This window comes from Myxine glutinosa, chromosome 4, assembly GCF_964187855.1.
Source record: "Myxine glutinosa chromosome 4, kmMyxGlut1.1, whole genome shotgun sequence".
NCBI lineage: Eukaryota > Metazoa > Chordata > Myxini > Myxiniformes > Myxinidae > Myxine > Myxine glutinosa.
The window spans coordinates 216,108,719-216,134,619 of NC_136264.1; the positions used below are offsets into that span (position 1 = coordinate 216,108,719).

At 44.5% G+C, this 25,901-nt stretch overlaps 1 protein-coding gene across 4 annotated transcripts in view; it reads left to right on the top strand.

The window, feature by feature from the left end:
- The window catches only part of LOC137425707 (GRB2-associated-binding protein 1), a 142,795-nt gene that overhangs the window by 70,111 nt on the left and 46,783 nt on the right, over positions 1 to 25,901 (top strand). For 3 of the 4 annotated variants that reach the window (XM_068114408.2, XM_078777008.1, XM_068114407.2), the window contains exons 2-3: positions 19,717 to 19,845; positions 22,033 to 22,201. In XM_068114408.2, coding sequence (XP_067970509.2) covers positions 19,756 to 19,845; positions 22,033 to 22,201 — 259 coding nt within the window. In that variant the 5' untranslated portion in view covers positions 19,717 to 19,755. Of the gene's footprint in view, positions 1 to 19,388; positions 19,479 to 19,716; positions 19,846 to 22,032; positions 22,202 to 25,901 lie in introns of those variants that run through there. The other variant, XM_068114409.2, reaches the window with a different exon arrangement.

The following is a 25,901-nucleotide window of genomic DNA, read 5'->3' on the forward strand; positions in this document are numbered from 1 at the left end:
TGAGCAGGAGTTTCAGCTGATCTCAGTTGTACCTGTCTGGTCTGCTGTGCAGCAATTCGCGCTTGTGTTTGAGCAGGAGTTTCAGCTGATCTCAGTTGTGCCTGTCTGGTCTGCTGTGCAGCAATTCGCGCTTGTGTTTGAGCAGGAGTTTCAGCTGATCTCAGTTGTGCCTGTCTGGTCTGTGTGCAGCAATTCGCGCTTGTGTTTGAGCAGGAGTTTCAGCTGATCTCAGTTGTGCCTGTCTGGTCTGCTGTGCAGCAATTCGCGCTTGTGTTTGAGCAGGAGTTTCAGCTGATCTCAGTTGTGCCTGCCTGGTCTGCTGTGCAGCAATTCGCGCTTGTGTTTGAGCAGGAGTTTCAGCTGATCTCAGTTGTGCCTGTCTGGTCTGTGTGCAGCAATTCGCGCTTGTGTTTGAGCAGGAGTTTGAGCTGATCTCAGTTGTGCCTGCCTGGTCTGCTGTGCAGCAATTCGCGCTTGTGTTTGAGCAGGAGTTTGAGCTGATCTCAGTTGTGCCTGTCTGGTCTGCGTGCAGCAATTCGCGCTTGTGTTTGAGCAGGAGTTTGAGCTGATCTCAGTTGTGCCTGTCTGGTCTGCGTGCAGCAATTCGCGCTTGTGTTTGAGCAGGAGTTTGAGCTGATCTCAGTTGTGCCTGTCTGGCTTGCTGGGCTGCAAGTCTAACTTCTCTCTCTGTTGAGGACTTTCTTTGTCTCTTTTGTTGTACTTGTATTGCATGTGCAGCTGCACTTGCAGAACGTTGCCTCTTAGGTCCCATTTATGAAGTTACTGAGAAGTGATTGTAAGAAAGGAGAAAAACACAAATGTATTGAAACGTTGGTGTTGAGTAGTATATGACACCACTGAGTGAAGAACAATATCCGTATGGACTGAAAAACATACGTTAGTGTTGAGTAGTATATGACACCACTGAGTGAAAAACAATATGCGTATTGACTGAAAAATATACACCAAAATCAATATAACTATATCTTACCTTTTGTACTGAAAATACCAGTATTTGTAAACATTATTGTAGTGCAGCAGATAAACACAAAAATTGTGCATTTTATGAGAAAAGCATGAAATTTTTAACATAGTTAGTGCATACCATAAGGTTTATTTTCAGATGTGGAGGGAAGTCAGATTTGACCTCGAAGAACCGTGAGAGGTCAAATCCAAAATGGCCACCAGTCCACCAAGTCTAATGTTTTTCCTTATGGTATATACTAACCTTATGGTATATGGTATATACTAACCTTATGGTATATACTATATCTAACCTTATGGTATATACTAACTATGCTAGAAATTTCATGCTTTTCTCAAAAAATGCACAATTTGTTAAAATATGAGAGCTTATCTGCTGTACTATTGCAAATGGCTGTGAACAATCGCCTACTGAAACATCCCATGAGAGAGTGTCCCAGGATGAAATAGCTTTGATTTGGAGGCAGTGCAGAAATGTCAAATTTGGTCCCCGGGGGGTGTCGGTGGGGGTGGGGGTGGGGTGGTCGGGTTTTTTTGTTCATCAGTGATTCTGTGGTGCATAGGGACCCCCGTGCAAAATTTGGTGAAGATCCGTTGAGAAATGGTGACGCTGTTTCAGAACAAACAAACAGACAACCTTTTACGCTTATAATATAGAATAATGTCCACTCCCACGTCATCAGATCCATATGGCTACTGAAGCAGTTTCTTGACTATTGGGGACACCTGGCCGGGTCGCCACTCCTACGCAGGACACTCGGCACACAAACCAGGATTTGTAATCAGGACCCTAGAATCCCAAGCCAGCACCCTGACCGTTAAGCCAACACGAGGCTTTTATATTTATTTATTTATTTCGTTATTTATTTATACTAGTACACCCGCTCACTACGGGAGTGGCAGGGAGGATCATTCCTCTTTGGGGTATATAGATTGCAGACGATCTATAGTCGGGTCTCAAGAACATTGGGTGTGTGTTAATTTACCAAGTTTCTTGTGGAGAGATCGCCAAGTGGTTCAAGCATTCGAGCAAGCACTCCATTCAAAATCGTTAAGGAACGGCTAGCTTGTTAAGCCCAAGCTAGCTGCTTGGTAAATGAACACAACCCCGATCTTCCTCCCTTTCAGTTTCGTGTTAAACAGCAGGAGCGAGTTTCAAAAGTTCGCTACGAAAAACGCTACGGTAGTGGCAGGGTCATGTTATTTACCCAACATTTGTGGGGTATATAGAGTACAGTAGATCTTCACTAAGTTCTGCAAGTAAAAATTTACCTCGCTGATGTCGGGATTCCTCCAAATTTCTTTATTTCGTGTTATAAACAGCATTAGCGACTGTTTAAAAAGTTAATCATACGTGTTTGTGGTTTATAATATTTTTACTTCTGGTGGAGGCCGTTGGGCCATTGCTTGAAAGAAAACGCCATGATGAGCTATCTATCAACGTTGACTCGACGTTTGTTCAAGGAGGAAAAACCCCTTGGGGAGGTTGGACACAAAGTATTAATATTGTTTTGTAATAACATTAATATTATGCTATTGTCGTTCGTTTTGTTATTATAAGCGGCCTTGGAAAAACGCCACGATAAAGCTAATTTAACATTGATATACACCTCAACATGCAACCCCATTGACGGCAATGGTGGGAAAAACCCGCTCCGGGGAGAAAACCCCCTTGGGGAGGGGGGCAAATGAATGTGCTACAACCTTCATTGTGTAACCCTTTGTCATCCTGTCAAGTTTGGTTGAGATTGGATAAGTAAGGATGGAATGTATTGGCGTCAAAAATTCATCAGACAGACGGACAGACAGATATGAAATGGCTGTGATGATGATGATGATGATGATGATATATGAGTGTGTGTGTGTGTGTGTGTGTGTGTTTGTGTGTGTGTTTGTGTCTGCATACGTGGATTTCTAGCAGCTTGCTGGAGTTTGTTTATCAGATAATGATAAATGTGTTGTGAATTGAAATACAGGACAAACTCTAATGTCAATCCAATGGACTTATCACTACTGTCCTGTGTATTTTATGGATTTTTCTGCGGATCTTGTTTTTTGTTATTCTAAAAAGTTATTTAAGCAGACATCATTTTCCCAATCCGTCTCTTTCTCTACTCCATCTCTCCCTTCACTCCCTAATGGGAATTATTTATTGATGGTGAAAGCCTTATTCCTTTATGGAAGTCGGGTGTGATGGTGATGTGTACCCCTCGTTGCACTCCCCGTGCGCATTTTTCTATTACATCACCTTGATTTCTTCTCTGACTGCATTGCATCGGAAAGCCTCAGGTATTTTGCTGTTAAATGGCAATGTTTGAAGTTATGACGTTTGAAGGTTCATATTATGCAGGTTCGGATTCAAGATGTAAAGGAAGATGGAGTGTACTCGTAGTTAGAATCTCTGTAGATGGTGGGAACATGGCGGGGATATGTTGGGGGCATGGTGTGGACATGGCGGGGACATGTTGGGGGCATGTTGGGGGCATGTTGGGGGCATGTTGGGGGAATGGTGGGGACATGGTGGGGACATGTTGGGGACATGGCGGGGACATTGTGGAGACATGTTGGGGACATGGCGGGGACATTGTGGAGACATGGCGGGGACATGTTGGGGGAATGGTGGGGACATGTTGGGGACATGTTGGGGACATTGTGGAGACATGTTGGGGACATGGTGGGGACATTGTGGAGACATGTTGGGGACATGGCGGGGACATGTTGGGGACATTGTGGAGACATGTTGGGGGCATGTTGGGGGAATGGTGGGGACATGATGGGGACATGTTGGGGACATTGTGGAGACATGTTGGGGACATGGTGGGGAAATGGTGGGGACATGTCGGGGACATGGTGGGGACATGTCGGGGACATGACATGGTGGTGACATGGTGGGGACATGGTGCTGACATGGTGGGCAGACTGAAATAGGACAGGTGTTCGTTGTATCGGCACTGTTCCACGCCTGCGTGTAACCACAGTGCGGTAATCTTCATCTTAATGACGCATCACGTACACAGAAGGAAGCACGGAAGGAAGGTGTGCCAATTGCGTGTGAAATTTGACAAAAACAAACAAACAAACAAAAAAAACGCAACCAATCATGGAGCAATAGCTACCTGTGTTTAGCAATCATTTGGAAGCCTCGGAGCTATATTGTCTCCATAACGTTTTCATTCCTGTGTAATGAGAGTTAAATGTCACTAACATCTGTCAAAATGTGACATTTATCCCAAATTCTGGCGAGGGTGAAGTGATGAGGGAGGGAAATGATGATATCAAGGATTGCCAGGAAGGACATTGAACGGATGACCGTTTTTGTTGGTCCATTCTTCATGACGATGAACGGCATGGCATTGTATGTGTCAACATGTGTAGAAATGTGCAGCAATGAACCGTGTGGGACAATCGTGTCCCCATCATATGATGCCTTCGTCTGACCAAACGATGAACTGTCAAGTGGAGAATACAGATGAACGACAGACGGAGATACCCGGTGGGAGAGATTCCCTTGCGGTGATCTTTGGTCCAGTGGGTTGGATGTGGGAATTGGTACCAGATTGAGGGACAAAGAGGGACACACTTGTTATGAAAGCAATATGTCCATAGTTTTTAAAATCATGGGGGACCTTTTGGGAAATGTAACATTCTGTCATTTTGGGGTTACCATAGCAACCACCGTTTGAGAAATGTAACATTCTGTCATTTTGGGGTTACCATAGCAACCACCGTTTGGGAAATGTAACATTGTCATTTTGGGGTTACCATAGCAACCACCGTTTGGGAAATGTAACATTGTCATTTTGGGGTTACCATAGCAACCACCGTTTGGGAAATGTAACATTCTGTCATTTTGGGGTTACCATAGCAACCACCGTTTGGGAAATGTAACATTGTCATTTTGGGGTTACCATAGCAACCACCGTTTGGGAAATGTAACATTCTGTCATTTTGGGGTTACCATAGCAACCACCGTTTGGGAAATGTAACATTGTCATTTTGGGGTTACCATAGCAACCACCTTTTGGGAAATGTAACATTCTGTCATTTTGGGGTTACCATAGCAACCACCGTTTGGGAAATGTAACATTCTGTCATTTTGGGGTTACCATAGCAACCACCATTTGGGAAATGTAACATTGTCATTTTGGGGTTACCATAGCAACCACCATTTGGGAAATGTAACATTGTCATTTTGGGGTTACCATAGCAACCACCATTTGGGAAATGTAACATTGTCATTTTGGGGTTACCATAGCAACCACCATTTGGGAAATGTAACATTGTCATTTTGGGGTTACCATAGCAACCACCGTTTGAGAAATGGAGCATTGTCATTTTGGGGTTACCATAGCAACCACCGTTTGGGAAATGTAACATTGTCATTTTGGTGTTACCATAGCAACCACCGTTTGAGAAATGGAGCATTGTCATTTTGGGGTTACCATAGCAACCACCGTTTGGGAAATGGAACATTCTGTCATTTTGGGGTTACCATAGCAACCACCGTTTGGGAAATGTAACATTCTGTCATTTTGGGGTTACCATAGCAACCACCGTTTGGGAAATGGAGCATTGTCATTTTGGGGTTACCATAGCAACCACCGTTTGGGAAATGTAACATTGTCATTTTGGTGTTACCATAGCAACCACCGTTTGAGAAATGTAACATTCTGTCATTTTGGGGTTACCATAGCAACCACCGTTTGGGAAATGTAACATTGTCATTTTGGTGTTACCATAGCAACCACCGTTTGGGAAATGTAGCATTGTCATTTTGGGGTTACCATAGCAACCACCGTTTGGGAAATGTAACATTGTCATTTTGGTGTTACCATAGCAACCACCGTTTGAGAAATGTAACATTCTGTCATTTTGGGGTTACCATAGCAACCACCGTTTGAGAAATGTAACATTCTGTCATTTTGGGGTTACCATAGCAACCACCGTTTGGGAAATGTAACATTGTCATTTTGGTGTTACCATAGCAACCACCGTTTGGGAAATGGAGCATTGTCATTTTGGGGTTACCATAGCAACCACCGTTTGGGAAATGTAACATTCTGTCATTTTGGTGTTACCATAGCAACCACCGTTTGAGAAATGTAACATTCTGTCATTTTGGGGTTACCATAGCAACCACCGTTTGGGAAATGGAACATTCTGTCATTTTGGGGTTACCATAGCAACCACCGTTTGGGAAATGTAACATTCTGTCATTTTGGGGTTACCATAGCAACCACCGTTTGGGAAATGTAACATTCTGTCATTTTGGGGTTACCATAGCAACCACCGTTTGGGAAATGTAACATTCTGTCATTTTGGGGTTACCATAGCAACCACCGTTTGGGAAATGTAACATTGTCATTTTGGGGTTACCATAGCAACCACCGTTTGGGAAATGTAACATTCTGTCATTTTGGGGTTGCCATAGCAACCACCGTTTGGGAAATGTAACATTCTGTCATTTTGGGGTTACCATAGCAACCACCGTTTGGGAAATGTAACATTCTGTCATTTTGGGGTTACCATAGCAACCACCGTTTGAGAAATGTAACATTCTGTCATTTTGGGGTTACCATAGCAACCACCGTTTGGGAAATGTAACATTCTGTCATTTTGGGGTTACCATAGCAACCACCGTTTGGGAAATGTAACATTGTCATTTTGGGGTGACCATAGCAACCACCGTTTGGGAAATGTAACATTCTGTCATTTTGGGGTTACCATAGCAACCACCGTTTGGTAAATGTAACATTCTGTCATTTTGGGGTTACCATAGCAACCACCGTTTGGGAAATGTAACATTCTGTCATTTTGGGGTTACCATAGCAACCACCGTTTGGGAAATGTAACATTCTGTCATTTTGGGGTTACCATAGCAACCACCGTTTGGGAAATGTAACATTGTCATTTTGGGGTTACCATAGCAACCACCGTTTGGGAAATGTAACATTCTGTCATTTTGGGGTTGCCATAGCAACCACCGTTTGAGAAATGTAACATTGTCATTTTGGGGTTACCATAGCAACCACCGTTTGGGAAATGTAACATTGTCATTTTGGGGTTACCATAGCAACCACCGTTTGAGAAATGGAGCATTGTCATTTTGGGGTTACCATAGCAACCACCGTTTGAGAAATGGAGCATTGTCATTTTGGGGTTACCATAGCAACCACCATTTGAGAAATGTAACATTCTGTCATTTTGGGGTTACCATAGCAACCACCGTTTGGGAAATGTAACATTCTGTCATTTTGGGGTTACCATAGCAACCACCGTTTGGGAAATGTAACATTCTGTCATTTTGGGGTTACCATAGCAACCACCGTTTGAGAAATGTAACATTCTGACATTTTGGGGTTACCATAGCAACCACCATTTGAGAAATGGAGCATTGTCATTTTGGGGTTACCATAGCAACCACCGTTTGATAAATGGAGCATTGTCATTTTGGGGTTACCATAGCAACCACCGTTTGAGAAATGGAGCATTGTCATTTTGGGGTTACCATAGCAACCACCGTTTGAGAAATGGAGCATTGTCATTTTGGGGTTACCATAGCAACCAGTACTGTTGTAGGGCAACCAATATTGAAAATATGCAAAGGAGCATATCTTAACTTCTGGACCACCTACAAACATGACCTTGGTATTATATCCATATGCATAGTTTTGAGGGCGCGTGATCCAATGGAATAGGCATTGTGACCTTCAGATGTCGTTTTCAAGGTCAAAAATCAAAGTGAAACTAAAAAATGCATTTCTTTGCATTTTTAGCCGATATTGTTCATCCCTGACACGACCATTTTCAATGTCCACTTTTTTTTTTTTTTACGTGAACTATGTCGCCGAGCTAAAACATTGTGCTGTGTTGCATTTGCTCGGGCCAAGGATGTGGTGACTATGGCGATGTAAAACAAAATTCCGCTCCATAGCCACGGAACAGAAAATGGGACATCTTGGCTTCTAGGTGTCACAGAACCCTGATCTTGCTTTCCTTTCGCATAGTTTTGTAGGTGATGAATCTGATTGAATAGATTTTGTTGACCTTCAGAGGTCATTTTCAAGGGTCAAAGGTCAAGGTCAAGTAAGTACTTCCCATGTAAAGTTTTGACTTTTTCAACATATTTCAACATACAGCTATTTGATCTTCATTTCAACAATATTGATAGATAAAGGTGATATAATATAACAAATATCATAAAACATTTACATTTTGTAGTCCATTGTATATTACATTATCCCTGGTGTCGGGCTAGCGGCTAGGGTGCCGGCTTAGGATCCTAGGATCCTGGGTTCGAATCTCGGTCGATCGCCGAATTAATGCCAGGGGGGTTGACTCAGCCTGTCATCCTTCCGAGGTCGGCTAATTGAGTACCAGTTCACTGGTAATTCCCTGTTTGTCGTTGAAGGCGGCAAAAAGGGTTGGCGTCAGGAAGGGCATCCGGCCGTAAAACATTGCTTCAAAAAGGGGACCAAAAAACAACAACTACCACGGTCCCCGAAAAGGCCAACCCCCGCTTTGCGGGGAAAAATGGCCTCTAAACGGTGGTTTTAGTCCATTGTATAATTTAAATAAACATAAATGCAAATTTTGCATGTGGAAAAAGTAAGTACACCCTTGGCTCTAATAGGTGGTATTGCCCCCTTTGGCAGAAACAACCTCAAGTAGGCGTTTCTTATAACTGTCTACCACTCTCTGACATCGACTGGGAGAAATTTTTGTCCACTCCTCCATGCAGAATTCTTTCAGCTGTGCGATGTTTGAGCGGTTTCTTGCATGCACAGCTCGTTTCAAATCCCCCACAACATCTCGATGGGATTTAGATCTGGGCTTTGACTTGGCCATTGCAGAACCCTCCATTTCTTTCTTTTTCAGCCATTCCTTGGTGGATTTACTGGTACGTTTAGGGTCATTGTCATGTTGCAAGGTCCATCTTTGGTTGAGCTTCAACTTTCCGACAGATGGCCTCACATTATCCTCAAGCACCCTCTGGTACAATGAAGAATTCATAGTGGATTCTATGATGGTGAGCTGCCCAGGCCCTGATGCAGCAAAGCTGCCCCAAACCATAATATTTCCACCACCATGCTTTACAGTTGGTATCAGGTTCTTGTGGTCAAATGCTGTCTTTGGTTTTCGCCAAACATGTCTTCTGGTACTGTGGCCAAATAGCTCTACCTTTGACTCATCTGTCCCGAGCACATTGTTCCAGAAGTGCTGGTCTTTGCCTCGGTGTTCATTGGCAAACTTTAGTCTTGCCCTGATGTTCTTTCTGGACAGCAAAGGTTTCCTCCTGGCACACCTCCCATGTAGATCAATTTTGTGCAGCCTCTTTCTAATGGTAGACTCGTGCACTTTGACATCAACAGTGGCAAGAGCTACCTGTAGGTCCCGTGATGACATTCTGGGGTTCTTAGAGACTTCTTTCAGCATCTTGCGGTCTGCTCTCGGGCTGAACTTGCTGGGGCGGCCTGGCCTGAACAAGTTGGCAGTTGTTTGGAATCTTCTCCACTTGTAGATGATCTTCCGGACAGTCGAATGATTGATTTCAAATTGTTTGGAGATCTTTTTAAATCCCTTCCCAGACTCGCAGGCATCTATAACCTTCTTTCTGAAGGCCTCAGAGAGCTCTTTTGATCTAGGCATGGTGACGCCGCACACTTCAACAACAAAGAGCAAACCAAACTAAATGTCTGAGGTTGAAATAAGACAGGTTCCTCCAAGATCCCTTCCACACATCTCCCTGCTCTCGGATGTTGTGTTTGTGTGCTTCCCCTTCTCTCCCCATCTTGTCTTCCGCTCCCTCTTTTTGGGTATTTTGTTTGTCTGGTTGATTTGTTTGTGAAGTAAATGTTAGCTCTTTCACGAGCCTCGATTCAGTATACAAAAAAAACCAAAAAAAAACGATGTTCTAATCATTTGCACCTGAGCTGGTGCACCTGATTCTAATTTTAAGTATTTGAAGTAGTGATAAATGTCGGGGTGTACTTACGTTTTCCACATGCGGTGTGTGTGTGTGTGTGTGTGTGTGTGTGTGTGTGTGTGTGTGTGTGTGTGTGTGTGTGTGTGTGTGTGTGTGTGTGTGTGTGTGTGTGTGTGTTGTGAACACCAATACAGCATCGTAACTAATTGTGTGTGTTTGTTTGTTGTGAACACCAATACAGCATCGTAACTAATTGTGTGTGTTTGTTTGTTGTGAACACCAATTCAGCATCGTAACTAATTGTGTGTGTGTTGTGAACACCAATTCAGCATCGTAACTAATTGTGTGTGTGTTGTGAACACCAATACAGCATCGTAACGAATTGTGTGTGTGTTTTGTGAACACCAATCCAGCGTCGTAACTCATTGTGTGTGTGTGTGTGTGTGTGTGTGTGTGTGTGTGTGTGTGTGTGTGTGTGTGTGTGTACACCAATACCGCATCGTAACTAATTGTGTTTGTGTGTTGTTAACACCAATACAGCAACGTAACTAATTGTGTGTGTGTTGTGAACACCAACACAGCATCGTAACTAATTGTGTGTGTGTTGTGAACTGTTACGGATTCGTCACTTCCGTTGTTGTGGTTTTCATCCACTGTAAACATTTTCGATTCCATGTACTATTATTGTTGTCAAAAGGTTTATTGTTAATGAACTGTTTTCAAAAGGTGAAAAAGTTAGTTTTAAATGAAACCGGAACCGGACGACGAAGAAAAGGAGGAGAAAAAGAAGGCGGAGCGAGTAGAGTCAGACAAGAAGCATAGTCGCTTCGAGGTCCAGAGCGAACGTTGGCGAGCAAGAGTCACGAGTGAACTTTGGGTTTCCCAGGAAAGGGATTCCTGCGACAGAGTTGTTATCGCTGTGACAGATCAACCTGCATGTCAGGTTTTGCGGTGGATTCTGAAGAGAATCATCGTCATCATCGTCGTGCCTTTGCGCCACGAGACCGGGCCATCGGCCATTTTGACTCGTGCAGGACTTGCGCTTCGCTCAAGGTTTCGTCTCGTTTCGACCATTTTCACCGCATTCAGACGTCGATCTGGGGTTTGTGTGTGTGACATGGCTTTTGAGTGGAAAGTCTGCGTGTCGCCGACTGTGAGCTGTGGAACGTCCATACCCGAGGGTGTGATTTCCGAGTCGCCTGGAGGGCGCCTTTGGATTTCCCAGTCGCGTGGAGGGCGCCTTTGCACAGCTTTGGCAGCAGGACTGTACCTGCCAACCCATCGGGATTCTGGTCTCGATTGGACATTGATCTGTCGATCGCTGGAGCGGATTGACTTTGGCTTGAAGCCGGGGATTAGAGACATTGGGGATGTTCTTGTTTCACTCACTTGGAGCACAGTGAGTTATATATTACAAAACTGATGGTACCATCATAGGACATATATTGATTGTACTTTTGATTACTATTATTGTTGTACTGTTATTCTTGTGTGATCTTAATACAATACTTATTTGTTTGTAACAATTGGTGTGGCTTCTCCGTTGATCTTTGACATACAGAATAACACATTTTTCTGCCATGACTCCTCTCGGGGCTTGGAGGTACACCGTGACAATGGGGTCGGGGAGGAGCACGTAACAGAACACCAATACAGCATCGTATCTAATTGCGTGTGTGTGTGTGTGTGTGTGTGTGTGTGTGTGTGTGTGTGTGTGTGTGTGTGTGTGTTGTGAACACCAATACAGCATCGTAACTAATTGTGTGTGTGTTGTGAACACCAATTCAGCATCGTGTGTGTGTGTGTGTGTGTGTGTGTGTGTGTGTGTGCGTGTGCGTGTGTTGTGAACACCAATACAGCATCGTAACTAATTGTGTGTGTGTTGTGAACACCAATACAGCATCATAACTCGTGTCACCCCCACCAATTGCGTTCCCTCTCCCTTCGAAAGGCCAGTGTAAACGGCCTTAATGTGGCTTCGGGAAATGATTGGGGCAAGTATGTTGTTTCTGTTGTTCTATTTGTTGTTGTTGTATAGCCCCAGACAGTTCTCTCAAACAAGTATGCAGTACGGAAACAGCTGATCGATCTCGCAGGAGCGACCCAGAGATGTCCCACATCCAAGATGGTGCAACCCGCCTTCACAAAGTCAGGACTACGACAGAGTTAGAGAGAGGGGCAGAGGGGCAGAGGAGCAGAGGGGCAGAGGAGAAAAGGAGGGGAGGTGGGGAGGAGTTGGAGAGAGAGTGAGGAGAGGGGAGGGGGAAGGGAGGGGGAGACGCTCACGCTCTCGAAGCTAAGTGATCTATCAAAATCGTGTTTTTGTCGAGACTGTATCTATCTTTCGGTGTGTGTACCTATAGCGTATCTTTTGGAAAATTTTCGGTGCTAATTTTTCGTACATGTATACACAATCGTCGGTTAATGGTATCGAGTATTCTGCGGCCTAGTACTCGTAGGCTTGGACTACCGTACCGTCTCCGACCTTGTGGTTTCGTTTTTCTCTCAGCGATTCGTCGAATGCGCTGAAATTATTTTTCGTTCTCTGTTTCGTCCCAGTCGTTCACCCCGTACCTCCTTGTTTAATATCTGTACTCACAAAAAAAAAAAAAAAACCCCCAAAAATAATATTTCCTTCCCAGGTCTTATTCGTTTATTTGTTGTTCTTTTTGTTCGTTCGTTCTTCGTTCGCGATCACGCGGTTTAGAAATGTATAATCTCTCCCCTGAACAACTATTTTCTCTCATATATTATAACACCCTTTTCTTCTTTTCCTACAAAAGGATGCTTTCGTCTTGCTCACCAAATCTATTCATTCCAAAAAAAATATATAATACCATCTCTTACAGTTCCTCCTTTCTACATTCCCTAAACTATCCAGAACTCCACCCCTCCCCCAGTGTCCTCAAACGTATTTTTGACTCGAAGGTCTCAAACTCATTTTGCAAAAAATGTTCGTTTCCCATGAATCGTACACTTTTCAAAATCCAATCTCACCCCTCCCCTCCAAATCCTCCCCATCACCCATCCCTTTCAAATCTCCCCCCTTGCCCCTTCCCTGCCCTCCCTCCTAAACTCCCCCCACACCCCTCCCCTCCGAGACTCTCCCTCGCTCCTCCCCTCCTAGACTCCCCTCTCACCCCTCCTCCTCAAAGCATCCTCCCTGCTTCTTCCCCCTTCCAACTTTCACCTTCATCTCCCCAAACCTTCTGCCTCGCTCTTCCCCCTCCTCAAATAACACCTCACTGTGCCTCACCCAATCTCCATCAAACCTTTTGTCCGCCCCATTCTTCCCTTTCTCCAAGCTATTCTGAAATCTCTGAAATCTCTGACACACCTTCAGCAGCTCTCCCTACCTCTTCCTCCTCTTCCACATCTTACCCTACCCCTCCCCCCCCCTGTTCTGGACCCGATGCTCCCCCTTCCTCTTCATTAACGGTATGGACCTCAAACATCCGGGGCCTTCGCTCAAACTTGACCGATCTCTCCATACAGGTTGCTTCTGACAAACCAGACGTGATCTGCTTAACAGAAACTTTCCTCCTTCATGATGTCTCTGATGCCTTGGTATCTCTCCCAGGTTACTCCCTCCTCCGGTATGATAGATCTGAGCCTCGTCCTGGAGGTGGGGTTGCTATCTTTATAAAAAACTCTCTTCCTCACTCGCCCTCCACTGCCCTCTCTCCACCTCACCCCCAGGAATACCTTTGGCTACGGCTTCCCCTTCGCTCCCACCTTTTGTTCATATGTGTGTTGTACCGTCCACCAAACAGCGATGACTCCATCTACATCTCACTGTCTGATAATATGGACCAACTTCTATCTACCCATCCCAACTCTCTCTTCCTCATATGTGGTGATTTCAATTGTCACCATGCCAGTTGGCTGGGTGTGGGTACCTCTCTCACCAGCCATGGCTCTTCAGCAAAGGACTTCTGCGACTCACTGGGACTGACACAATCTGTCAATTTCCCGACCCGGATCTCAGTCAACGGAGCATCTTCTCTTCTGGATTTGGTTATGACAAACTTCCCTGAAAATGTCTGCTGCTCTTCTTCTGCTCCAATCGGCTCATCTGATCATGTGCTTGTCAAAGTGGACATCTCTCTGACCATTCTCAGAGAGCCTCCTCAGCGTCGACGAGTCTGGCATTTCACTCAGGCCAACTGGCACGGTCTTCAAGCAGCCATCAATCATCTGGACTGGTCTCCCATCTCTACCGCCTCTGACATCAACTCATTCTGGGAATTCTTTCAAAGTAAATTGCTCTCTCTCATGCACAGATTTATACCATCTCGTCTTCAGTTGTCATACCCTTCCTCCCGTCCATGGTACACGGAATCTTGTGGTGAGGCTGTTGCCCTGAAACAACTTGCTTTCGTCTCCTGGAAAGCAAATCCAATGGAAGGAAATCTCATTTCCTTTCACAAAGCCCGAAACAAGTGTGTGTCCACCCTCAGGAGAGCCAGGAAACAATATCTCACCGTTCTCAAGACCGAACTCTCTTATCTGTCTCCCTCTTCCAAATCCTGGTGGCGTCTGGTCAAATCTGTTTCTGGTGTTTGTTCCCCCTCCATCCCCTCCCTCACCACAAACGGCTTAATGGCTGACTCCGCACGTCAAAAAGCTGAATGCCTCAACTCTGTGTTTGCCTCTAAATCTTGTGTCCCAAACCCATCCCTCTCTGTACCCACCGTACCCAGTCGTACCCAGCTGCTCCTGGACTCTGTGTCCTTTCCTCCTGACAAGGTGGAAAAGTTTCTGTCAACCCTCGACTCTGATTCTGCAACTGGTCCTGACGGCATCAGCCCACGGGTCCTAAAATCATGTTCTTCTGCTCTTTCACTCCCTCTTTCTGTTCTCTTCACCCTCTCTTTTGCTCAAGGTCATCTGCCATCTGCTTGGAAATCAGCCAACATCACCGGTTTGCACAAAAAAGGTGCAAAAACAGATCCCAGCAACTACAGACCAATCAGCCTTCTCCCAATTATCAGCAAAGTCATGGAATCCATCATTGCTTCAGATATTAAATCTTTCCTCTTCTCCAATGGCTTGATCTCTGATCATCAATTTGGTTTCAGACCTGGTCACTCTACTCTGGACATGCTGCTTCTGCTTTCTCAACAATGGATGGAGGTCCTCAACGCCAAACAGGAAATTAGAGCGGTCTCCCTTGACATTTCACGTGCCTTCGATACGGTCTGGCACCCTGCTCTGCTCACCAAACTCTCCTCCTTTGGTATCCATGGAAATCTCCACGCATGGCTGGCGGACTTCCTCTCTGGTCGTAGTCAACGTGTGGCCCTGAATGGGTTTCTCTCATCTCCTCTTCCTGTTCAGGCTGGAGTTCCCCAAGGTAGTGTTCTGGGCCCTGTGCTTTTTCTGGTCTTCATCAATGATCTCTCTAACTCTCTTGAAAATCCTCTCTATCTCTTTGCTGACGACTCTACTCTCTGTCGCTGCATTCCTCATCCCTCAGATCGGCAGTCTGCAGCCTCCTCACTCTCTGCAGACCTGGACAAAATCACAGACTGGTCAAACAAGTGGAACATGTCTTTCAATCCTGACAAATCTCACACTCTTACAATGTCTCTCCGAAAGGACCGACTGGACAACCCTCCCATCTACTTTCTCAACAATCCTCTCCAAGAAGTTCTGTCGCTCAAGCTTTTGGGTCTCACTATCTGCCATGATCTTTCTTGGGAAAACCACATTTCCAAGCTGGCCTCCAAAGCCAGTCGCCGACTGGGCATCCTCCGTCGTGCGAAGTCCTTCCTTGGCACACCTGAGCTCCTCACCACATACAAGGCTTTCATCCGCAGCTCAATGGAATACTGTTCCCCCCTCTGGGCTGGTGCTCCCGCCTCACACCTTGCTCGGCTTCACGCTGTTGAGGCCAAAGCTTTCAGAATCATTGGAATCTCCTGCGATGTAGTCAACACCGAGGGCCTTTCACTCACTCACCGCAGGCAGGTTGGTGGTCTTTCTGCCTTCTACCGACTCCTCTCCGGCCTTGCTCCCCCAGCTCTCTCTGTGCTCTGTCCCCCCAATATTCCTTCAGGTCGCACAAGATCTGCCTGCAACCCTCTTATGGTTAAACTGCCAAAGTCTAGGCTCTCTGCTCACCTTCACTCTTTAATTCCCCTTTTCTCCCGCCTCTGGAACAAACTCGCCCACTCCCTTCAATCCCACTCCTCCCTCCAGGTCTTTAAAACAGCTGTTCACCACCATCTCTTATCTTCCCCCATCAATAACCTTGATCTTTTCTACCCCCGGTAATTCACCCCAGAGTCCTTGCAGTGTTCATATGTTTTATTCCTCTCCCACCTCCCCCCAAGTCCTCCCGATGTCCCTGCTCTCAAATGTTGTGTTTGTGTCCTTCCCCCTCTGCCCCCTATCTTTTGTGTCCTTCCCCCTCTCTCCCCATTTTGTCTGCCGCTCCCCTTGTTTTTTGTGTTTTGTGTGTCGGTTTGTCTTTTTGTGTGATTAATGTTAGCTCTTTCACGAGCCTCGATCTTGTATACAAAAAAAAAAAAAAAAAAAAAAGAGACGAAGGGAGGAGGAGAGGAGGAGAGGAGGATAGGATAGGGGAGGGTAGGGGGAGTGGGACAGGGGGCAAGTGGAACAGGGGAGTGGGACAGGAGGAGAGAGGGGATGGGGAGGAGGACAGGGGCAGGGGAGGGGGAGAGGAGAACAGGGGGAGAGGATCAGGGGGACAGGAGGGAAGAGGAGCAGGGAAGGGGACAGGGGGAGGGGAGGGGAACAGGGGGAGAGGGGCAGGGGAAGGGAACAGGGGGAGAATGGCAGGGGGCGACAGGGGCAGAGGGGGAGGACAGTGGGAGGGGAGGGGAACAGGGGGTGAGGGGCAGGAGGGGAGAGAGACAGGGGGGGGGCGAACAGGGGGTGCGGGGCAGGAGGGGAGAGAGACAGGGGGAGAGGGGCAGGAGAGGAGAGGAGAAGAGAAGACAGAAAGGGCGTGGAAAAGCAATTGGTGAAGACTAAGGATGTTTTGTTGATGAATTATAGATGATCTTGCTTCATGCACCATTGTGTAATGCTATTCACGATGACGTAATTCTCCTGCTGTATGCAGCCTGGCCCTTGTTTACAGCTCTGGTGCTCCATATTTGGCCCCAAAGAGCCTGCACATGTGTAATTGTTCAGACGAGGAAGGTTTGGTGTCTGAGTGAGTGGTGAACAGTGGGGGTAGGTAGATCAAAGGCTACATTGGGAGGTGAGAATGTATGGGTGGTCTACGTGGTGGGGTCAGACTGCAGGACAGAGGGTGTGGTGTGAAGGCACTTTGTGGGTTCTTTAATGCACCGGGTGACTGTGTCCTCATCCTGAAGAGTTGTTATCGGGCATGAAAGATTGTTTATTTTCATAGCTTTGTTTATTTTCGTCGTTTTTTGTTTTTGTAGTTGTGTTTATTGTATTGGTTATTTTAAATTTTGGCAGTTTTTGTTTTGTTTATAATGGTTTTTTTTGTTCATTTTTATCGTTTTGTTTGTTATCATGGTTTTGTTGATTTTATTTTTTTGTTTATTTTCATAGTTTCATTTATATCAGTGGTTTTGTTTGCACTACTAGTGTTGTTTAGTTTTGAAATTTCAATTATTTTCATAGTTTTGCTGAGACGAGTCATGTTTTTTATTTTCTTCATTGTTTGTTTTATTTGTTTTGTTTATAATCCTAGTTGTTTATTTTCATAGTTGTTTATTGTACTAGTGTTATTTATTTTTGTAGTTTTGTTTTGTTTATAATTGTTGTGTTTTCATTTTCTTGTTTATTTTCGTAGTTTTGATGACACTAGTGGTGTTTTTTTATATTCTTTATTTTCATAGTTTTTGTAGCTTTGTTTTCATTGGTTTGTTTATTTCTAGTGTTTTGTTTATACAAGTAGTTTTGTTGTTTATGTTCATGGTTTTGTTTATTGGTTGTTTTGTAGTATGTTTTCTTCTTTTTTGTAGTTTTGTTTGTTTTATGGTATTGATTATTTTTGTCGTTTTGTTTATCTCATAGTTGTGTTTATTGTCGGTTTTTTATTTTTGTATTTCTTGTTTTCCTTGTTTTGATTAATGTTGTAGTGTTGCTTACTCTAGTAGTTGTTTATTGTAGTAGTTTTTTATTTTTGTATTTCTTGTTTTCCTTGTTTTGATTAATGTTGTAGTGTTGCTTACTCTAGTAGTTGTTTATTGTCAGTTTTTTATTTTTGTATTTCTTGTTTTCCTTGTTTTGATTAATGTTGTAGTGTTGCTTACTCTAGTAGTTGTTTATTGTAGTAGTTTTTTATTTTTGTAGTTTTGTTTGTTTTTCTGGTTTTTATTATTTTTGTAGTTTTGTTTTCTCCAGTAGTTGTTTACTGTTGTAGTTTATTTCTGTAGTTTAGTTTATTTTCATTGTTTGAATTTTATGATGGTTTTGTTTGTACTAGTTCTGTTCGTTTCTTAGTTGCTTATTGTTATAGTTTTGATTGTTTTTGTGGTTTGATGTGTTCTCCCAGTTTTGTTTATTTTAGTTATTTTGTTTCCATGTGGTAATTTCTTATATTAATAGTGTTGTTTATTTTATTAGTTGCTTATTGTTATGGTTTTGTTTGTAGTATTAGTGTTGCTTGTTTTTTTTTTTGTTTTTTTTCATCGCTTTGTTTATACCAGTGGTGTGTTTTTATTTTCTTCGTCGTTTATTTTCGTAGTTTTGGTTGTTTTGTAGTTTTTTGTTTTCACAGTTTTTGTTTATTTTGGTTGTTTTGTTTTCTTTTGCACTCATTACATTTTGAATCCCATTCCAATAATTTGAGGCAATGATAGAGCTTGCCATATGGTGCGGATAGAGATTTTGATGATGTATTCGCATCACATTCTTCTTTTGTGCATGGACATCAAAGTAGGCGTAGTAGAGAATGGATAATACGATATTTAATCATAATTGGTTGGTAATGATTGGTGAAAATGTAAAAATTGTTCATAACTTTTGTATTATTGCATTTAAAGGAAAATGTAAAAAGTGTTGGCCTGCTTGGTGTTCTTAAGCATGTGCAGCTGAGTTCATGATGCAGAATCCTAATTTAATATTCCTAATTCCATGTGGATTCGTGAATTCTCTCCAAATATCCTTGATGTTTATGTGACAAAGTGTGTGTACCAGCTCGTCCACACGCCATCTTAATGATCTAGATCATACCTTGAAGTGGAAAGGTGAAGATTGCAGCCATTTTGTTGTCTCATACTTGGCACAATCTTGCTTTGACATCTTCGGGTATAATATGTAATATTGAGGCCAGGTTTGTGCTCTCAGCACCACAAACGCTTCTCATTGCTTCATGGTTCACATGCTGCCAGGTCGATAACATGCCATTAGCTTAATGGAAAGCCTGCCCGAGTGGGTGCACTATGAGATCAGCCGGTTACTCATCCGTCCAATGTTCACCGAACGAAAGACATTTATTCCTCCCTCCCAGTGATTGCATCCCTTTGTTTTGGACATTGCTTCGGCAGGAACTGTTCTTATCTGTAACGTTTCTCGTATTTTCTTGCGTCTTCACCTTTAATTATGGTATGGATGACAGGTAAGGTCATTTGAACAGATTGATGTTAGCTCAGCATATGACTATGAGACCCTTCTTGATTGGATTGTGGAGGAGCAGAACAGAGGTTGTTTGGTCTATCGGAATTCTGGATTCCTCAACGCAGGCCCAGATTGATGTGCTAACATTCATCAGGGATCTCAGGGAGGCACCGTCGGAGCCACAGTCCGATGGGCGTTGGTTAATCCCATTGTCTCTGTGGTGTTGCTCGATCCTACAGGCATGGAAGAAGCGCTGGTTTGTGCTGCGGAGCGGTCGCATGAGCGGAAACCCAAACTTGCTGGAGTATTATAAGAATGAAGCATCAAAAAAGCCAATCAGAGTAATCGACCTCAACTTCTGTGAGCAGGTGAGGAAGGTCAGGTGAACTAACCTGAGCTAGTCTTTTTTTTTTCGATCTGAGCCCTTGTTTGATGATGCTCTTTATTTCATGCAATTATTTTTCTATTGATGTAATAATAAATATTCAGGTTCCTTTCACTCAAACTTTGTCCAGATCCCTTATCCTCATTATTGACCTGTATGTTTGTCTATCTTCAAGCACCTTGATGTTTTTTTCTTCTTCTGATGGACAAGGTTTGAGTGAAAGGAACCTGAATATTTATTATGACATGAATAGAAAATATTTGCATGAAATGCATTGGAGATGTGTGGATGGATCATATACAGACTTGGCATTTAATATGGAATATTTTTTTTTTCTTGACTTGGGTTTACTTTCTTAACTCAGGATATCAATCTGGTGAGTTTCTTTCACACTTTGGTGATTTATTTGTTAAAAGAATCATGTCACTGATTGTCTGTCGCAGCAAGAAGTCAACAACAGGATTATATCACAGGTGGCGTGGCAAAATGTACGGACAGGTGCATTTGATGATTGGCTTCACAGTCGGGTATACAAGGGTTGTTGCGTTCTGTATTAGTGGAAAACAACTGCTGCACTTCTCCAAAGGTTATTGCCGCTTCCTCTGGAGATGGTCCGTCAACTCGACAATGCTGTTTGTCATGTAGTGGTGGCTTTACGAAATTACGGCATGAAACAGCGTGCTATTGCTCGGCAGTATGGCATCACTCAAGGTCAGGTGTCAAAGATCCTGAAACGAAATGCTCAGAGGGGTGTCCCTACTCCAATACCGAGGCCAGGACGTCCCTGCAGAACCACAAGGAGGGATGATCGCCAGCTGCACCGGTTAGTCCGCAATGGCCGTACCAAGTCAGCTAATCGGCTTAGGGCTGAGTGGCAGCAACTGACAAATGTGCCTGCATCCAGAAGGCTAGTCAACCAACGACTGGTTCAAGCAGGCTATCGTGCCAGGCGTCCCCTGAGAAAGCCACACCTGACCAGACAACACCGCCAGCGCCGATTGCAGTGGGCCAGAGAGCACCGTCATTGGTAGCCAGTACACTGGAATCACGTGATCTTCAGTGACGAGTCTAGATTTCTGGTCTATCGTCAAGATGGCGGCGTCCGAGTGCGCAGACAAGTGCATGAAGCCTACAACAAAGATTATATAGTGCCAAGAGTCCAAGCTGGAGGTGGTGGGGTGACCGTTTGGGCTGCTTTTCATGCAGGGGTAAAAACTGACCTGGTTGTTCTGAATGGAAACCTGAACCAGTTCAAGTACAGGGCCCTTCTGGAAGAAGCATTGCTTCCATTTGCTCGTGCAGCCTTTCGAGGAAACTTTGTCTTCCAAGATGACAATGCACGGCCTCATCGTGCTCGCATGATCCAACACTTTCTTGCTGACCGTGGTGTAGAGCATATGGAGTGGCCTGCCATGTCCCCGGATATGAATCCGATAGAGAACTTGTGGGCAGAATTAACGCGTCAAATCGACCACTTGTACCAGCAGCCGACCTCTGTGCGTGAATTGCAGCAGGCTATTGTCACTGCATGGCAAGCGATTCCTGTCCAAACCTTGGCAAATCCCGTGAACTGCATGCCTCAACGTGTACGTGCTCTCCTGAATGCTCGTGGGGGTTACACGAAGTACTGAACTGGAATTTTACTGTCCGTAATCCCAGTCGTAATTTACCTTTTGTTTTTGTTAAAAAAGAATTTGGCTAATGTGCAAAATAAAGAGATACTTCTGGAAAACGTACAGAAGTTTAACACAGTATTGTCCATGAATTGAGTTCGATATCAGTTTACATCACTTCCAAGGATCAATTTATTTGTTTCGAAATGTCAAATGTGGTTTTTGTTTCTTTTAAAGGTCACATTAACAAAATCGAGAATAATTTCAACATAATTCCAATGAACTTTTGGTTCTAAGTCATCTTGAAAAGTAAGTTCACCCCCACAAAAAAAATATTCCATATTAAATGCCAAGTCTGTATATTTACTTTACTTTCACAACTCCACCCTGTGTGTCGGCAATTATACATAAAGTACGTACCAATGTATCGACTCGTGGCAAACAATAGACACGAGTTCTTGATGTTCAGCATCTTTGCTTTTATGAAGTAACAGATCAATGGGAATAATGACCCGGATAGTGAATGAATGTAGAGTAAGTAGCGCTGTGAACTACAGGTGGATTCGGGGCTGCAGTTTGAACGAAAGGAGTTTGAGAACAGCTTTATCTTTGATTTGCGCACCTGCGATCGGACATTCTACCTGGTGGCGGACACCGAGATGGAGATGAACAAGTGGGTGCGCTGCATCTGCGACGTCTGCGGCTTCAACCCGACAGACCCCGATGGTGAGATGGTGTCATGTACACGATGAGTGAGAGAACATGCCGGTGTCCTGATTCCCTTCGCTTCGTTCAAATGGTTCTGATCACCTGAAAGGAAGCGCAGATAATTTTGGTCATTCTGTAATATCTTTTTACCTCCTCTACCAAAGGTGGATGGAGGTGATGTTTTCACCCCTGTCTGTTTGTCTGTCCGTTCGTCTGTGAACAAAATATCTCAAAAAGTTGTGGACGGATTCGGACGAAATTTGGTGGACCGGTTGGGTGTCTGACAAGGACGAATCGATTCAATTTTAGTGAAGATCCGGATCCGGCTAGTAGAATTTTTTAAGTGATTCTTCACCATTGAGTGATATGGCCAACCAGGTGGAGGTATGCTCTCTACTGAGAGCCGTTCTAGTTTTTTGAAGTTCCGATGAGCAGGATTCCATTTTGAATGTCTGGGCGGTATGATGGTCATTGTGTGAAGGGTAGTTGGGCTGGGAGTAAAACCGACGGAGCATCTGCAGTGTAGCGACACAGGAAGAAGGGGATGGGCAAGGAAAAGGCAAGGATGCTGGGTAAGAGTAGCAGCAGCTGCTGATGGGAAGTTTGTTTTTCTGGAGACTTTAAGTGAGATTTATAGTATTGTTTAAGCGAAATAATATGCTTGGCATTGCCTAACTCGTTATATGCATGTCACATTTCCCTTTATAATTCAATGGCTTGGCTGCATGAGAGTGTTCCCATCTGAAACCCTGACCCACAATGTTGAGGAAACCAGGTTCAAATCCCAGATACCATGTGTTTTGTTTTGTTGACGAAATGTCTGTATCCTGCATGCGATGTGTGTACAAGATCCATTATGAACTCTTCCACACACCTCCACATCGCTCAATGTAATAGAAACATTTTAAACTACATGGTATTCATAGAATACTTACCCTGCGCAGTCAACATGGTGTGAGCCAACTCTTCTATTTTTGAACGTTTCTTTTTTTTTGATCCAATATGGCTGCCAGACCACGTGAGCGATGACATCATAAGTTCATATTCTCCAAATAATTGTTGCATAGATCATGCTCAATAAATTTAAAACTCATCAGACGAAGCGTTGTCCCTGTCCAATTATGACGTCATAATTATGGCACCAATGACGTCATCATTAACAACACCTATTCCCCATATGGAGTTATTTACAATGAGCTACGTTTCAATTTTTAAAATGCTGACACGGCACACGCTTTACTTTACTGAAATGCAGACGCAAATGTTATATTTTCGTCAAACATCGGTGGAATTTCGCCAAATCTGTTTTGGTCGTGTGTTAATATACCTCAGCGATTGACAAATCTGAAATAAGAATTTAATTTGAGGTCAAAATGACCCTGTGAGGTCGCTCCGTATTTTGCCTGCTCGTCATTTGCAGTGTGATAATTAATTCCATGCACACTCTAGAGGACTCTTCTTCTTCATGCAATAAGAACTTCTAGCTTCCAGACCGTACATCCAATCATCTTGAAATTTTGCACACATGTTACAATTCATTACCTCTACTATAATATTGTTACGGATGCGGTTAAGATGTTATTTACCGAGCGGTGGTATTGCCGCGACCTAACAGTTCCCCCCGATTCTTCCCCAACTCACCCGATTCCACCCAAACGTTGGCCAAATCGCGCTATGCTAAATCAATGATGGAAAGGACACAACGACTGGGATAGATGAAACGACGCAAGGCGTACAGTTCTCAAGACCTCCGGAGGAGGGTATAATTACAGTGGTGGAGAAAAGGGGGTAGATTACAAGGTAGTGAGGTAAAGACACAGAAGAGATAGGCACTTAATTACAGTCTTATCTTATCCCAGACAGACCACAGACAAATGGAACAAGGCTGACTTACACAGGGATTGATGGCAGGGAGGACAGGTAGGTTGATAGCACAAGGTGCACCTTGGCTCGGGGACAGGATCAAGCACGGTCCAAGAGATGCAGGGAGGTGTCACAGCGCTCGGAAGGGACGTCTCTCTTGCTTCAAGCTCAGCGCGCATCTGACGTCACCTCCCTCTTCCTGCGCATGCTCAGCGGGGAGTGACACGCCCTCGGCTGGTTGGCTCCGCCCCCCTGGGGCCGGTCCGCCGCTTCCATTGGGTGCGGGGGTTACCGGGCTCCGCCCTTGACGAGGAGCTGACAGGGAGCCCCTATTTGGTAACTCCGTCGAGCACATGTTCGATGGCGGCTCGTTGGGAAGGCCTCGTGCCCTCCCAACACCCCCCTACCAACCAAGCCGGAGTGAGGACGCGCACTCCCTGTGCACGCCGCTGCCGTTGCTGCTGTTGTTGTTGTTGTTGCTGAACCGTGAGGAAGAGCTGCGGGGAGGTATTGGGAGGTCCTAAACTTCCTAACGGTGCCATACAATCACATTCTGGTGCAACGAAGGGTCAGAATTAATGGAAACGAGTCCTTAACTGACATAGACTAAGAACAACTAGCAAGATGTCCTATAGTTGTCTTACATGAGATGCGGTGAACCTGGGCACGACATTTAATGGGGGAAATAGGGGGAGGTCGGGTCTACAGAGTGTTGTTTACAGCAAATGGGACTAGGGAATGGGGGATTGGGGAGAGTTGGGAAGTATTGAGGAAATAGGGGAATATTTACAAGCGGATATGGATGGATGCAAATCCCATATCCGCAACAATATAAAGTTTCACGTCGATCAATGAAGCGGTTCAAGAGTTATAAAAAATTTAATATTTTCGTTTAATTATCTATATCTGCCAAACCACGTCACCTATCACAAATTCCAAAAGGTGATTTTAGTAGACTGATATGCTGAACACATCTGTGAAGTTTCCCACCGAGTAGTCCGCAGGACAGGGCGGCCACTTCCATTCCAAGAACTACTGGGGCTGCAATAATGGTGGAGAGGTTGCCAATGTCCCCAATTCCCAATCCCACACCAGCAGCCACCAAGGCTGTATCCGTGTATCCTCGCCGTCAACAGCATGAACACCATGCCAGTACTTTTTGTATGGAGCAGACCTCGTGTCCCACTCCTCTTCAAGTCTTCGCTTGAGTCGTTCTTCATATATTCATATTGTTCCACTGCAAATACCATGACTCGTTCGAAGAATTCCTCCACGAGAACGATGTAATTCCAACTCGAGAAGAGTAGTGAGCCAAGGTGCACCAACTACGAGGACTATCAGAAAAGAAGCATGCCAAGTTCCTGCTGAAGACTGATCAGCCCACTGCTTGTATTAACTGTCTCTACCTCCTCTGGCGAGAAGGACACAGTGGGCACGTCGAGGTATGATGGGGACAGAGCAGGATGGGGTGCTGGGTACACGAGGTTTGGAGACAAACACAGAGATTAGACATTCTGCCTTATCTCGGACAAAGTCTGCAGTATAGCTGTTTGAGGTGAGGGAATGGATGGGGGTGAATGGGGGACGGTGGGGTGGGCACCAGAGACCAGAGATGTGGGCACCAGAGATGGACTTGACAAGGCACCACCTTGACTTGGAGGAAGGAGAATTCAGCGTTGAAATTTGTGCGATTGTGTTTTCTGGCCTGTCAGGCTCATAGCAAGTGTGCCCATCCTGACAGCATGAAGTTGCCCTCAGTCTGGTCCGCTTTCCAAGCTGAGAAAAAGCAAGCTCCTTGACTGCACCCAAATCCCCATAGGATTCAATGTACCAGGTTTGAGAGGATCGAGAGGAA